At 38.2% G+C, this 15870-nt stretch overlaps 1 protein-coding gene across 2 annotated transcripts; it reads right to left on the reverse strand.

Annotated features, from left to right (window-relative positions):
* Nucleotides 1-1339: 1339 nt before the first annotated feature.
* LOC127120737 (uncharacterized) lies at nt 1340-5811 on the reverse strand. Of its 2 annotated transcripts, none has more exons than XM_051051267.1 (8): nt 5345-5811; nt 5185-5247; nt 4072-4833; nt 3821-3955; nt 3004-3087; nt 2102-2161; nt 1940-2026; nt 1340-1842 (listed from the first exon to the last, which is right to left on the reverse strand). In XM_051051267.1, the coding sequence occupies exons 1-8, from the start codon at nt 5642-5644 to the stop codon at nt 1549-1551; spliced, it is 1785 nt and encodes a 594-aa protein (XP_050907224.1). In that variant the 5' UTR covers nt 5645-5811; the 3' UTR covers nt 1340-1548. The 2 variants fall into 2 exon arrangements, with proteins under 2 accessions (XP_050907224.1, XP_050907223.1); XM_051051266.1 differs by having other exon boundaries at nt 1940-2029.
* Nucleotides 5812-15870: the final 10059 nt, after the last annotated feature.

Here is a 15870-nt window from a genome sequence, read left to right on the forward strand (position 1 = left end):
TTCTATTATCAAAAGAGTGCAAGGTATATACTCTCCATGTCTTTGCAACAAAGACATCTTTGGGAGAGTTTACCTTAAACTCAAAACAAGGAAGTCCTTGTTTGTTTTTCAACTTGAGCTTACCATGCAGATGAAGAGGTGAGCATTCAGAAACAACGCTACCAGTAGCTTTTGTTGTGTTGGAGAAGTCATTCAACAAAGATTTTTGACAAGCCATGTTTCTTGGAATTTTTTTTGACTTTGTGAAAGGATTTAGCCTTTTTCTGATAGGAGTGAATGGGATTTTTGAACCCACTCTTGATGAACAATCACTTTCTGATGGATATGGTTGGTGAGAGTGAGGTGTTTCAACTTTAACTTTTCCAAGAGGATAATTAGTATCTTTGAATTTACAGAACCTACTTCTACTAGAGTATATTTTTTATCAGACATCTGAATCTATGCACATTTCAATAAAACTATTTGATAAGCTGCGAGTCAAGGAAGCAGAAACAGATGGAGATTGAGAACTCAATTCTGAACCCTGAGAAGGTGTCTTAACTGAACCAGATAAATAATGAAATATGCTACCTGAAATTTCAATTTTTTTTCCCTTTCCTCCACTATTGTGGCCATTTTGTTTATATTTATTACTTGATTTGAGCAATACTTTTCATTGAGAATCAACTCTTGTTCCATCATTAAATTCAGAATCCTGTAATACTATCATATAAAGAAAAGAGAAAGATAGGAATGAAATTAGTATAGTGAAAGGTGAATAGAAAATGATTGCTTCAAAGTTGTGCAGAATTTGAAGGTATTAAAGAAAGAATTGTAAATAGAACAAGAAATGGAAATTGTCTCTCACACACGAGAAGAGATAACACAGTGCTAATGATTTTCTTTCCATTTCAAACACCATCATAGTGTTTCTTTTGTCTCTTGCTAAGCACATGGTGTGGGACCATTGATATAAGGCCAGCCAACTACAATAACATGCCCACAAAACAGGACAGCCTACCGTGTTTCTTATTTATTTTTGGTTTTACTATGTGCATATTTTAGGATTCTTGATCAATATTTTTTTCATAGTTCTCTCCACTGAATATAATTTTATTCAAAACATTGTTAAATATTAAATGTTGCCACTTCTCAAAATCAGAGATTCAAATTTTGATTCATCGCAATATTTTAAAGAAATTGAATGGAATATACAAGTGAAAAATAAAAAGATAGCATTTTGTTATGCATATACTCTTAAATGTTTAATTGCAGGAGTTTGAACATTCAATCGTGTAGTCAAATACTTGAATTTTGTTGACTGTGATGCTACTGTGATTTTCCAATGAAACAAAGCAAGTTCAAAGCACCTGTTTTTATTTTGTTTAGTAACGATTTTAAAAGTTTCACAACTACAGAGTCGAAGTAAACTTAAAAAATTTACTGCTATGATGTAATTAACACTACCCTCCTTTGTGACCAAAAGCACTCTACATTCACAATCTTTTGTTGGTTTCAGCCTCGATCTAAGTAATTAATTTGTAACGTCTAAAGAGTACATCATATAGATCATTCCTTATCAACATGTTTTTTGCCCTCGATATTGTCATCTTTCCTGGACTTGCCAAATGATTTCTGGGTGTCCAAAACAGGCACATGAGGTTCACCTGTTTTCTTAGAGATATCATCAGCTGTGTTTTCAGATTCACGGGGGCTTGCCAGCTTCTTCTGAACATCTTCAAATTTTGCTGTGGCCGATGGTGCTGTGCCTGTGCTTCTCTTTGAGTCCGATGCATCTATGGTCAGTGTAGACACTTCATCCCGGGAGGCATACCAGGAATTACCACAGGCAGAGCATTCCAGCTGAAGAAAAGGAAGAGCACCGAGCAATCAAACCACGTCGTAAAGCTACAAGACACATTGGTCCGTTTGGAATTTTTTACAAGTAAAAAATGCACACCTGATAACGGTCATCGTGTCCAGCATGGATAATCTCCCTCAAGCCCACCTTAAACTCCATGCATCTTGAGCAGCGGGCATCCGTCATCTGCTTTGGGGGTGGGAAAGCTGAAGTCAGCAGATTTTCACAGCACAGGATAAAATTGTATCGGGGTAAACTTACTTGCATGTGTTGTTTCTCATCAGGCTCCTTCTTGGTTAATTCCTCAGCAGTCAAACCCTCCTGAAGTTCATATTTAGTAGATGACAGTCCAAAATCAAACAATCAACAGGCAGTTTAATCTTTTCATTTTTTTGGTACAGTTTCAAAAGCATCTTTTTTTGGTACAGTTTCAAAAGCATCTTTTATGCAGAACAGAAGATACTAGAATCTCAATGGCAAATAATATATTTTTTTAAAAACAAACATTTTGAAGCACAGTTGAAAAGCATGTTTTTAAGAAGTAGAAACAAACTACAAAAGCAATGAAAGCAACCCTACAAAACATTTTGAAGCACCGCTGAAAAGCATGTTTTTAAGAAGTAGAAACAACCTACAAAAGCAATGACATACAAAGCAAGCATAATGAAAGCTACAGTTTCTATGTGAATGTTTTCTGCAAGACTGAAAGTTCATCTACATTCAATAGTAATATTATGCAAGCAACTTAACCCAACAAGGGCACCTCTACAAATATGCAACAAAATGCGAGAGATCAACATTTCTCGAGGATATAAGAGAAGAGGTGTTAAATCTTCCACGTCACCTAGAAAAAAATGCAAGTTCTCTAACTTTTAACCCAAACTTTTCACAAATAAGAGTCTTACTTAGGCGATAAAATTATCCAGCTTCTTGTATATTCATGTCTTTTATCATGATAAAGAGATAATCAAAGGAGAAGAATATGCTGGAGACTGTTGTAGAAGGTCGAATCAATAGGAATTCAGAACAAAAACCAGATGCTGCTATCTTAAATTGGAAAACAGTAGTGGAAAATCTACTAAACAACTTCATTTCATCCAGCAGGCAAGTCATAAGTTCCATTGAATATTTAAGAAAATACTATGTCTAGACAGATCTTGTACCTTTAATTCAATGGGTGTCATATTCAAAATTTTAGAAGGTTCCAACTCTCCATTTAGCAGACGGCGTGCTAGCAATGCATTGTTCTGCAAAGAACATAAAAATGGAATAATATATCAGGTCATCATTATTACTGCAGAGAGACGTACAAAGAGATGACATGTAAAAGACAAAAGTGTTGACTTCTCGAGCCAAATACAATATCATTATAACCGACGTGCTGCCACATTGAATTTACAGGCCAAAACACTGCAAGAGGATTGGTTGTGGCAACGATAAATATATAAATAAGAGATTGAGAAAATTTACAGCTTGCTCCTTTTTCCCTTTCTTTTCAAATGAACATTAAGAGATACAGCACATAACATGATAGTATGCTTTGTAGATATATAATTACTAAGTAAGCAACAGCATGATCATTCAACATTTCCAATTTATCGTTTCTTCTTTAGGAATAGAAAGACAATGCTCTTATTACGAACTCTTAACCTCCTAGACACTAATTATTTATTATATAATATGAACAAAAAAACAATACAAGATTAAAAGTCCCACCTTAAAATGTAGCAACAATATGCAATTTTTTCAATGACTCAAATATAACAATAACAATCTATGTAGCACCGACACCCTTAAAAAAGGTGTGTCCGTGTCAGTAAGCGACCCCGACACTTGTGATTACGTTTAATTTAATCAAATTTTCAAATCATTACCAATGTTGACGTGTCAGTGTCGGTGTCGTGTTTCCGGTGTCTGTGCTTCATAGATAACAATTATTCCAATGGTATGTTTTATATATGCAGAATGCCAGCTTCTGACCTTGAGATTAAAATCCAATTGCCGTAGCTTTTGGTTGTACTTCTGAAAATCTGTTGGAAGGGCCTCATTGGAAGCTTTCTCAAGAGCAACTATGGCTGAAACAGCAGCATCTGGCCACACAAAAGACTCGGAACTCTGTAGAGCGGAGAGATAAAAAGATAAAGTTCATATACTCCTTAAGGAAAGGGAAAATAGTAAACAAGATGAGAAAATAAATAATTGATAACCCAAATAAAACATAAATTTCATACCTTCTGACCCTTGTCCTGACAGTCATTTGCTATTTCTGATGTTTTATCATTGTTTTTTATTTTGATTTCGTCAGAATCGGCATTTCCTGATCCCTTTCCCTTTTCTACACCCTCGTCATAATTACACATGTACTGAATGTGCTGAAGCAGCCTCTCCAACCATTTGTCACGATGAACGTTTCCAGTTAGTGCATTGAAATTCACTAATATGCGATGATGCTCTGAGTTATTATTTACACAACTCATGGGTGTTTCGGGCTTCGAATGTTGGTCACTCTTAGGAATTCCTTCCTCCTCCCTTGAAACATCAATGGGTGAAATGCTCTTTCTCCTTAAGCTTCTTTTATTTTTCATCACCTCCTCCTGATCAACAGGAGGGGATTCTTCAGGCTCAATGTCAAGTAACTCGCCGATGCGTTTCTGAGTTTTCTGAACAAGCTCGTCGATTTCTTGCTGTTTAACATCTTCAAAGTCCTTATCAGTAAGCTTCCAGAGTTTCCTTTCCAAAGTGTCATACACCTTTTGTACAATAAAGCCAGGATGTTGCTTACGTTTGGGAAACTGTTTGTTTAAGGGAACAAAGTGCACCACACACTTGTGCATAACAGACTCTGCAGGAACCTCATCCCGGTGGAAACTATAAAAAAGCTCCCTTGTATCACACGATTTCCAGCTGCCACCGCCTTTTTTTTCAGCTTCTTCAGGACGATAAAACCACTGTCCTGCCACCATTATACTTCCACTAAAGTACTGTATAATGTCCTGACAGCACCAAAACACTGAGAGTCAGAGGATGTACTTATCAAGAAAAACAAAAAGAGTGAATAACAATTGTTGATAAGGAGAGGCCGAAGGAAAACCCTTTTACAACTTCAATGCAGCACAAATATATCTTAACAGGGTTTAGAATTTGGATCCTCTCACACAATTTTTCTCTCTATCCCTCTACAACATTTTAGGGTTTAGCATGCATGAGAGGATCCAAGTCTGTTTTGATAAGGGTGAAATTAATTTTTCTATATGCTAATTTCCTCAAGCAAAAACTGATGAAAAAATTTGAATCTTTGAACCCTAATTCTTAATCAAAATTAAGCAAAGGAAAAAAATAAATACTTTAACTATAGCAACATAGGGCTTTTGTTCTTTATCCTCAGGCACAAGAAGAACAGGATCCTCCTGCAACAACAACAACAACAGCAACAAAAATACAGAATAAGATCAATTTGCGTTGTGGAAATTGAAGCACGAAATCAAATTACGTTACGAAACGTACGAGATAGTATTGGTTGCCATCGAATTCGAAGGATTCGTAATGTCTCTTTCTCCCTCTTCCTTTCCCCGAAACCCTAAGAGGATCACCAATTGGTTTAGCATCATCTGGAGTCTGAGGCGGATCCTTTTTCTCCTCTTCCTTCTCCTCATCGTTATCGCTATTGTCGTTGTCTTCTTCTTCTTCGTCTAGAAGCTTCATTCTCTTCCGTTTGCGTAGCTTGGAATGTTGCTGAGGTGGCGGTGGTGCTTCGTCTTCATCTTCGTCGCTGGTGGCTACCTGAGTGAATCGGCGATTGACCATTGTTCTCTGATCGATTGAAATGTGGCAATAAACCCTCAAGAACTTTCGGTTAGGAATTGTCAATTGCTCACAATGGGTGAAGTAATTAGTGTTTCAACTCAACTAAACTAAAGAGGAAATTTTGTAACCGTGCTTTGAAGACGGGAATTATTTTACTACTATAAGATACGATGAGAGTATATGATAAATAAGAGACACAGAAAATTTTAATTTATTTAAAATTAATTTTTTTTTAAATTAAATTTATGGTGTAGTTGTGAGAATTTTTTAAAAAATAATTCATTTTTTCATTGAAATTTTCAAAATACTTCAGGTTTTAAAAAAAATCTCAATTGAATTGGCGACTTCTCTTAAAAATTGAATGAAGGCACTAATTGGATTGGCGGTCAATCCAATTGGCGCCCATGTGTATTACTGGATAGGAGGCGCCAATTGGATTGACACCTCAGTGTAAAATACAATTTTTTTTGGTAAATGGTCTACGTGATACATAAATTTGAAATAGGATCAATTGATATTAATAAAATCTCCCGTTTACACAAAAAAGCATAATGGTGATGACTAGGATCACCTAACCGACCTCCGGTCCCACATCCCCTAGCTACCCTAACTCGTGGCCCTAATCCACGTTGATGATTCACCACTGGTGTTTGAGCATCTGAGGGGCCAGGAGCGTCACTACCAACTACAGAAGATGGTCTGTTGAGGTAGTCAGACAAGTCGACATAGTCTTCAGTATGCATCGAGGGTGTATCGCCGTAGCTGAGTTCATGATCCATGCTAGAGTAGTTGGGTTGTGGTTGACTCATCGGTGGGCGACCGGGACGGTTGAAGGGAGACATGGGTGTAAATGATGCGTCGAGGAAAGGTTGGAAAGATTGTTGGGGTGTTTGGTAGAGATATGGTTGTTGGATGTTTTGGTTTTGTGAGGTTTGGGTTTCTTGGCTATGGTAGGAGGAGGGGCGGTTGGTGTTGAATGATCGTTGGGTGTTCTGGCTAAGGCGGATTTGGTAGGGTGATGGGGTGGGTGCGAAGCGATGTTGGGTCTCAGGTCGATGGTCAATTTGTTGGTGGTGGTATGGGGTATGCTCTTGGTATTGGGGTTGGGTGTATGGCATGTTTTGGTTGTATGTTTGTGTGTTGGTTGAACAGAACGTTTGACGGACGGGGGTTGTGTGTATCCGGTCTGACATTGTTGTTGGGGGTTTGATGTTGAGGTGTCAGGTGTGTAAGTCATCTGGCGTGGGTCGTAGAGGTACATATCCTCGGCGATAAACTGAAAACCAACCGATTTGTACCAAGCCATATAAGTACGACTTGGTTTTTCTTCATATGGCATGATTGCGTCAGTTAAGACATGGTCATGGCGGTGCTTCCATTTGCGACACTCCGATCTTGCGAAGCTTTGCCATGGATTGAAGTTCCATTGATCATTAACTTTGCGCAAATGCCACTCTCCTAGGCTTGCTGGGGGATCTGAGATGTTTTAGGGCATACTGAACTGCAACTTCACACGATCACTGTTGTGCATCTCCACAGTTGTGAACCGTATTATCGGTGTGCATGCAGTCCATACAGCCGCGTCTTCAGCGTTGACCTCATGGTCATGATCCAAATTAAGGTATGGACGTCAAATGAACTGAAATGTGAAAGAAGATAGGATTATAATTTAGGTAGAAGAAGTTAACAAATTATAACGAAATAAATTAAGTTATTATCCTTACGTCTGTCGGTCGAAGGTGATCCAACAGATTGCGATATTGAGTAATACAGTGTCTAGGACATCTGTTATAACTCATTCACGTGCAGACCATCTACACTAAAAAGGTAGGAATATTAGTTAGAGATAATAATCTTTAAAGAAGTAAGTAAAGATATAGCAATTTAAATAACTTACTTTTGTGCATAAGGGAATGTGAAAGGATTGTTGTTGACGGGTGCTAGGGACGGTATTCTTGACCAACCCCATGCTTGTAGCAAAACAACACATCCAAAAAATGTAGATGTGTCTTTGTGCGAGTTTTTGCACAAGGTGCTATAGAGATAGGCTAGACAAGCAGATCCTCAACTGTAACTTCCTACTCTATCTACATGTCTAAGTAAAGGTAAATACATAATATGCATGCTAGAATCACTACCTTCGGGAAATAAAAACGAACAAATTAACAGCATAATGTAACACCTAGTTTTTATTATTCGAGCATCTTCGGCAGAATGCTCATCTAAGTATAAACTATTATAGTATGACTTAAAGCGTGAAAGTAGTATACCTTGACCTCTTGTGTTATCATCTAACAAATCATTCTCCAAGAGGTTCATGCAAATTGAATTTGCATAGTTAGTTTTACCATTAACAGCCTTACCTTCAATGGGTAGTCCCAAAAGCATATAGACGTCTTCTAACGTCACGGTACACTCACCAGTTGGGAACCAAAATGTGCGTGTCTCTGGACGCCATCCTTCGCATAAAGCAAGAATGAATTTGTTATCTAAGGACCAAGATAAAATCTTGCTTATGTGACCAACACCGGCGAGTTCAACATATGGTTGAATCATCGGGTCCATATGGACATGTTTGTGGACCCGAGTCCGGAACCTTGAAACATCCTATAAAAGAAAGAACAAAAAACTTGACTAAGTTGGTATGTTAAAATAAAAGGGACCTCTATTAAAATAAATAACAAAAGAAAAAAACTTACATAAGTTGCTATGTTCGCAACTGTTCCTCTATGCGTTTCGCCCATTGTGAGGATAGACATTTTGTCGGGGAAGGAAGCGGTTGGTGCAGATGAAACTACAAGAAGTTGTTGCAGATGAAATTGTAGAAGAAGTATTGTAGAAGAAGTATTGTAGGAGAAGTATTATAGAAGAAGTAGTGAGAGTGATGGTGTGGAAGAAGTGTTAATGGTGTGGATGGTGTGGATGTATTTATAGGAAAATAAACGGGAGCATGAAAAGTTGTGCTTGCATGGTGTCTCCAATTGAATTGGCGCCCATGTACAACTTGTACATGGTGTCGCCATTCAAATTGGCGCCTCCTTAGGGACATGCATGCAAGACCTAGGTCTGATTGCTTGGTTTCGAGGTCTGCATGCATGCTTTGACAAGGTGTCGCCAAATGGATTGGCGCCCATGTGCAAGGAATGAATGGGGGCGCCAATTCAATTGGAGTGTGTGTCTGCATGTCTGAAACGTGGTTGTCCTCTCTCTTGCATGTTGAACATGTCACTTCTTAGTAGCTTGCATGGTTGACACATCATTCCGGACTAACTTGCATGTGCGACACATCATTTCGGACTAGCTAGCATGTGAGACACATCATTTCCCTATTTAATTGTCTTACTATCAACATCCAAGACACATAACTCACATTCATCTGCAACAAGAAAATAGTTTTCATTTGTACAATGTCATCTTTACCAAAATACAATGTCAATGTTCACTGCAACGGTGAAACATACGAGTCTGAGTTATATGGTTTTTGTTTTCGAAACACTGATACCATTAGACTTACGATCAAGAGAAATACAACATTCTTGCATTTGAAAAAAAGAATACAATCTTGTATAGGATCGGGTATTGTGTCAAAGATCACGTATCAAAATCCAATATTTTTTTAGAATAGTCAATGCAAGTTTTTCCCGCTTAAGGTACGAGACGATGAAGATGTTGAATACATGTTTGTTAGTCATGAACATTCAGGCTGCAACTGTATTGAGTTGTACATTACTCTTCAACCATGTATACCGTCTCAGTAGTCTCAAATAACCAGTCAGGATGAATCTGGTGAATTTGATCCACAATGGTCAGATGATACCAACCCGGAAGCAGAAGCAGAAGTTGACGTCGTTGATGAAGAAGAAGAGGAGACCGAGATACAGGTTGATCAGATGCTGAACAACGACATTGAAGATGATGATCAACCACCACCAATACCTCTTAGTCATGTCTACAATCCGCCTCAACATATGACAAATTTGGATATGCATGACGATGATGAAGGAGAATTGCCATCCAAGGCGCAGTAGAATTTAAAAATTTCTCCATTTAGTGATCCTTACGAATGGGCATGATCAGTGATAGAATCGTTACCTCTTGTGGCGATTCAAACCTTTGGTGCAGATCTCTTGTAACGATCAAAACCTTGGATACAGATCCACGGAGCGATCACGAACGTTGAACGATGACAACGTCTCTACTCAGTCCACACGAACGGATTCCTTCAATCGCAATGCTAGCTGTTATGAATGAAGGCTTTGAGTGAGAGAAAGAGAGATACGAAATTCCAACTCTTCAGTTGTGCTGTATTCCCATGCAATGCTTCTGCACAAGAGTTCTATTTATAGAACCACTTGTGTGGGCTTCAAGCCAAAAAGCCCATTTAAGTGTATTTTGGCCCATATCTCATAATATGCCAAAATCACTTAAGTATTTGGTACCTTACCATACTTCGTATTCTACTTAAGTACATTGTACCTTACGATGTTCCTTAGTTGCTCTATCTCTCATCAATCCGTCCTTTGTGTGTGACCCTGTAGGTTTTCGCGACGTTGGCAATTATATTAAATCACGCATTTAACATAATAAACAGTGAGCGGTATCTAGCAACACATCACTGCTACCCAAGTCACGAAAATATCATGTGATCTGACAAAACCTCCTGTGATAATAATTATGTGCATAATTACCCCTTTGCCCTTATGTCTATATTGAACACAAGGTATAGACCGTGTCATCCTTGTCCAGTTCAATATTGGGCCCATAGACATTTATCCTGTTACGCAGGATTGGCAAATTCCATCTAGGACACTCATGTCCCTCAGCATGCTTTGTGGAGTACCCATCAACTGTCTTTATGGTTATCCAGTTATGGACAACGTTGAATCAGCAATAAAGCACTCGACTCTACATCTAGGATCCATAGTGGTTTCAGGTCGAAGAGTGGTATACACTATTATCACCATGAGAATAACTTATGACACTTTGCATAACTTTCTATATAGTATTCTCATAGCGGGTCAATCTGGTATAAATATTACTCTTAATATTCATACCTATGTTTAAGACTTGATAACTCCTTATCCATGATCCATGAGATGTGATCATCAGTATACAAACATAATAGTCTTAATGCTTTAATGTTATCCCACTTCACACTAAAGCTCGACTACGGATACTTTAAGAATAATGTCCTTATGTATTAATGTGTTCTCATGATTAAGTCACACTTAATACATTAAACGGACTATCTATTCCAGGGACTTTATTAATCAACCATAATAAAGAAAATGCCTTTTATTATTAATAAATAATTCGATACAAGTACCAAAAGTATTGGCCTCTAGGGCTTACACCAACAGATGATACATCCAACAGTGTTTTCTATAACCCGTATCCACGATCAGAAGGCGAATTAAAGGTGGGAGACATGTTTCGTACCAAAGAAGAATGTGTGAGAGCTATCAAAAAATTTCACATGAAAAACTGTTGATTTTACAGTGAAACGCACTGATTCAAAAAAGTATGTTATCGAATATCATAACATCCTTTATAAGTTTCGGTTGACTGCGTCTTACAAAAAGAAAAATGACTCTTGGGAGATCGCTTCAATAGACCCACCTCACAGTTGCATTGCAACTAACGTTGAACAAGATCACCGTAAACTAAGCGTTGCATTGATATGTCAAGACATTCTGTCGTTGGTTAATAAAGATCCATCAGTGAAGGTGAGTATAATTATATCCGATATCAGAACAACATATAATTATACTCCATCTTACAAGAAATCCTGGATTGCGAGGACAAAGGCTGTTGAACAGGTATTCGGCAACTGGGAGGATTCATACAAAGAATTGTCACGGTTTTTATGTGCCCTTAAAACATATGTCCCTGGAACTGTGACAATTATGGAGACATTGCCAGCAATGATGCCAGACGGAACCTGTGTTACAGGTAATAGAATCTTTCACCGTCTCTTTTGGACGTTTGACCTATGCATCAAAGGTTTCGCATTCTACAAACCTATTATTCAAATTGATAGCACTTGGTTATACGGCAAATACAAGGGTACTTTGATTATGGTGGTTGCACAAGACGGCAACAACAATGTCTTTCCCATTTCCTTTGCTCTGGTTGAAGGTGAAACGGCTGGTGGATGGGGTTTCTTTCTTCGACATCTCAGAACGCATGTGGCTCCACAAGCCAATCTTTGTTTGATTTCTGATACTGCCATTGAGAGTGCCTACAACAACAATGACAAGGAATGGCATGATCCTCCTTCTACCCATGTCTATTGCATCATACATATTGCACAAAACTTCATGCGTGCAATAAAAAGATAAGAATCTTCGCAAGAAGGTGGTGAATGTTGGGTATGCTCCAACTCAGCCGTCATTATTATCATGATGAAATTACACTGTCTAATAAAGACGCATGGAGATGGCTAAATAACATACCAGTAGAGCAGTGGATAAGGGCATTTGACAGAGGTTGTCGATGGGGCCACATGACAACAAACCTTGTGGAATGCATGAACGGGGTATTCAAAGGAATTAGAAATATGCCAATAACCGCCTTGGTAAGATCGACCTATTATAGGTTGACTTATACGTTCGCAACCAGAGGTGAAAGATAGAGTGCGGTGTTAATGTCCGGGAAAGTATTCAGTGAGTGTTGAATGAAAGTCATGAAAGAGGAGAGCATCAAAGCTAGCACACACGCTGTAACAGTCTTTGACCGTCATAGGCAAAATTTCAGCGTCCAGGAAACAATGGACCACAACGGGGGGAGACCAAATTTGGCATATGCTGTTAGACTAAACAGAAGTTGGTGCGATTGTGGAAAATTCCAGACCTTCCGCATTCCTTGCTCCCATGTCATTGCAGCATGCGCTTATACTCGTCAAAACGCTTATAACCATTTATCTAATGTGTACAAGGCCGTCACCGTCATGAATGTATATAATCAAAGCTTCTCGGTACTACCAATGGAGGAATACTGACCTCCATATGAAGGTGATATAGTTTGGAACAACGACGAGATGCGTAGAAAGAAAAAAGGAAGGTCAAACAACACACGTATAAGGACAGAAATGGATTCCACAGATAAAATGATAAGATTATGTAGTATCTATCGTCAACCAGGACACAACAAGAACAACTGTCCCAATCGAGGAGCACCATCTGGGTCTTAAGCTTTTTGTAACATTGTATTTTTGTAACCTTCAATAATTATATATCATTAAGTTTTTGTTACAACGAGGTTCACAACAAACATCAGTACAAAATAAGCTATCTGAAAACAAAAATATTTCTAACTGATTACAACAATCAAATTGATGTCATCTCGACCGAACATCATTTCCCTAGCATCCTTATCAGTCTTCATTCGCACCCAACCAAAGATAATGTCGAGTCTCTCAACACTTCTAATTTTTCCCTTCTGGTATTTTCCCATCTAACCAACGAACCAGCTCCCTCTTCAGTTGATCGAACGTAGTGATGTTCCAGAACAACATCAGCATCTGAGGTTTATCTCTTGCATAAATCACCTTTCCGTATCAGCGACGAACACCAAACATGATTGTCAAATGATTAAATGAGATGTGGAACAATGACTCACACAACACATCTATTTATAACCAAAAAAATGCATTTTACACTGAGGCGTCAATCCAATTGGCGCCTCCTCTCAAGTTATACACAGGGGCACCAATTGGATTGGCTAGGGCACATGTCATAGCCAATCCAATTGGCGCCTGCATTCAATTTTTAAGAGGAGTCGCCAATTGGATTGGCGTCTCCTCCTAAATGTGGGGTAGTTTGAGATTTTTTTTGAAACCAGAGGTATTTTGGAAATTTCCTTGAAAAAATAGGTTATTTTTGTAAAAAATTCTAGTTGTGATACGAAAGAGAAAAATATATTATTTTTTATTTTTTATTTTTTAATTAATTACGTATTATGATTATTTTCAAGATTTTTCATAAAAAATAAAAAGAGTAAGATAATCAATCATTTAAAAATATTATATCCATTAACTAACACAATTAGTTATCCTTATTTTTATGTTTTAATTTAATTTATGTATTTTTTTAGTTAATAGCTTAGACAAAAATTTAAATAACGTTATTTGAAAGTTAATAATCCTACTACAATCAATAAATATAATTTATTCTTTAGCACAATCGTTTAAACTGTATAACACAATTGTATATGCAAGCTATGAATCCAACATTATCAAAAAGCTATTAGGTTGTGATTCTAACTAGGGGTGGCAAAACGGGTTCGGCCCGCTGGGCATGCCCGTTTTGCCCGCACTTTTGTGCGGGGCGGGCCAAGTATTTAGGCCCTCACCCTCAAATGTGTCCGCCCCGCCCCGCCCCGTTTTTTTCGCGGGCTTTTGCGGGCACGTGTATTTACATAAATTTTTGCATTTTTAGGCCTAAAGAGTGCAGTGCCCGTGAGCTTTCCCCGCCCCACCCTCACTTTTTTGCGGGACGGGTCTAAGTTTTAGGCCCGCATCCTCAACTATGACCGCCCCACCCCGCCCCGTTTTTTTGTGGGCTTTTGCGGGGCGGGCCTAAACGGGGCGGGCCTAAACGGGGCGGGCATGCCCGTTTGCCACCCCTAATTCTAACCCTATCTGCTTGTTTGTCAAATATCCCTCAATTCTATAATAATTGACTCAATTAATCATTTCACACATGTTACGAAAAAAGAATAAATAAAAGAGAGAAAATGATATATTTATTAAAGTATTTTTATCATGTATTGGGAATTATGACATAACATTAATTAGAGAGTAAAATTGGAAAATATGTCTTGAAAATTGAAACGAGTCATTCATTTTGGGACACTCTTTTATTTCAAATGAGTCATTCCTTGTGAGACGGGTGGAGTATATGCTTTGGATCTTCAACCGAATGTTAGGCTATTCAGTGTGCCTTTCACTATATTTACCCTTCAAGTCTTTTCAATAATTTTTTCAAATCCAAACTTCTAAGCAACATCAATCATAAGTGCAAGCTCCCGAATCCGAAATGTTCCAGAGTCTTTAACAACTTTAGATCATTCTTGGAATGCAAAAAGTGAATAAATTGATCACCAGCATCTACAATTTAGAGCAACAATGTAATGCACATCTCTTGGCTAAAAGGTTCCTAATAGGAGAACAAAATCAATAAATAGCTTCAGCTAGAGGTCACACACAATAGGAAGTAGCATGTCGCAATAACCTCGGACCCACGCCCCATGCAATTCTCGGCGACACCATCTCACAAAATTAAAAGGCTCTCGAATCTTCAAAATTTTGTCATTTACACGCCTCTTGAAGATCGTCTCCCTCAGAGGTCTTCATCACATCATTCCCATAAAAGAAATAAATGGTGCTCCAAAGATCAAGCCCCATCTCACCGCATGAGGAATTTATTCTCTAATTACATTATTGACAACAAAATTCCCAAGTCTCTTGAAAAGTCATTGAAGTTGGATAATTACAATGGGATTGAATATCCAGACAAGCATATTGAACACTTGGACATTATGCTTGACTATCACCACACCATTATCGTGGTAGCATGCAAAATATATGTCCTCACCCATAACCAACCTGTCATGATGTGGTTTTAAGTCGTACCCGACGATGACGGCTATACAACTCCTATAAGAAATTGTGTGATAAATTCACAATTGAGTTCACAGCATGGAAGCGATAACCAGAGACAATAGCCTTCCTTAGTGGGACCCATTAGAAGAAGAAGGATGCCTGCAAGAGTACATCGACTGATTTACAAAGGTTGTAGTAGAGTGGGCAGATCAAATGACAGGCTGAAGTGATGGATATTTGAAAAGGGATTAAAGACCGAATGTTTATTATGTGAAAGTTAGGGTTGATAGTTGTTGGAAACAAGGTTGACATTCTCACTAGAACTCAATTGTATGTTAATTACGAAGAAAATTTGCTGGCATAAGAGGTAGAAAGGAATAAAGGATCGAAGAACTCAATAAATAGTCGGTCTGGAAAAAGAGACAAGCATCGGCACTGAGACGATGGAGACCAGGATGATAACGGATGGCCTAGGGTTATATTTCCATCCCACATCCCCATCAATAAATTGAGAGAAAATATTTCACAAGAGTGTGCAATACTGACTTTAAAGAAGCTGGAGTAAAATACCATCAAAGAATCACCAAGGGCAAACAAGTTAATATGTTTCCATTTCCATAAA

The sequence above is a fragment of the Lathyrus oleraceus genome, chromosome 2 (assembly GCF_024323335.1).
Source record: "Lathyrus oleraceus cultivar Zhongwan6 chromosome 2, CAAS_Psat_ZW6_1.0, whole genome shotgun sequence".
Lineage (NCBI taxonomy): Eukaryota > Viridiplantae > Streptophyta > Magnoliopsida > Fabales > Fabaceae > Lathyrus > Lathyrus oleraceus.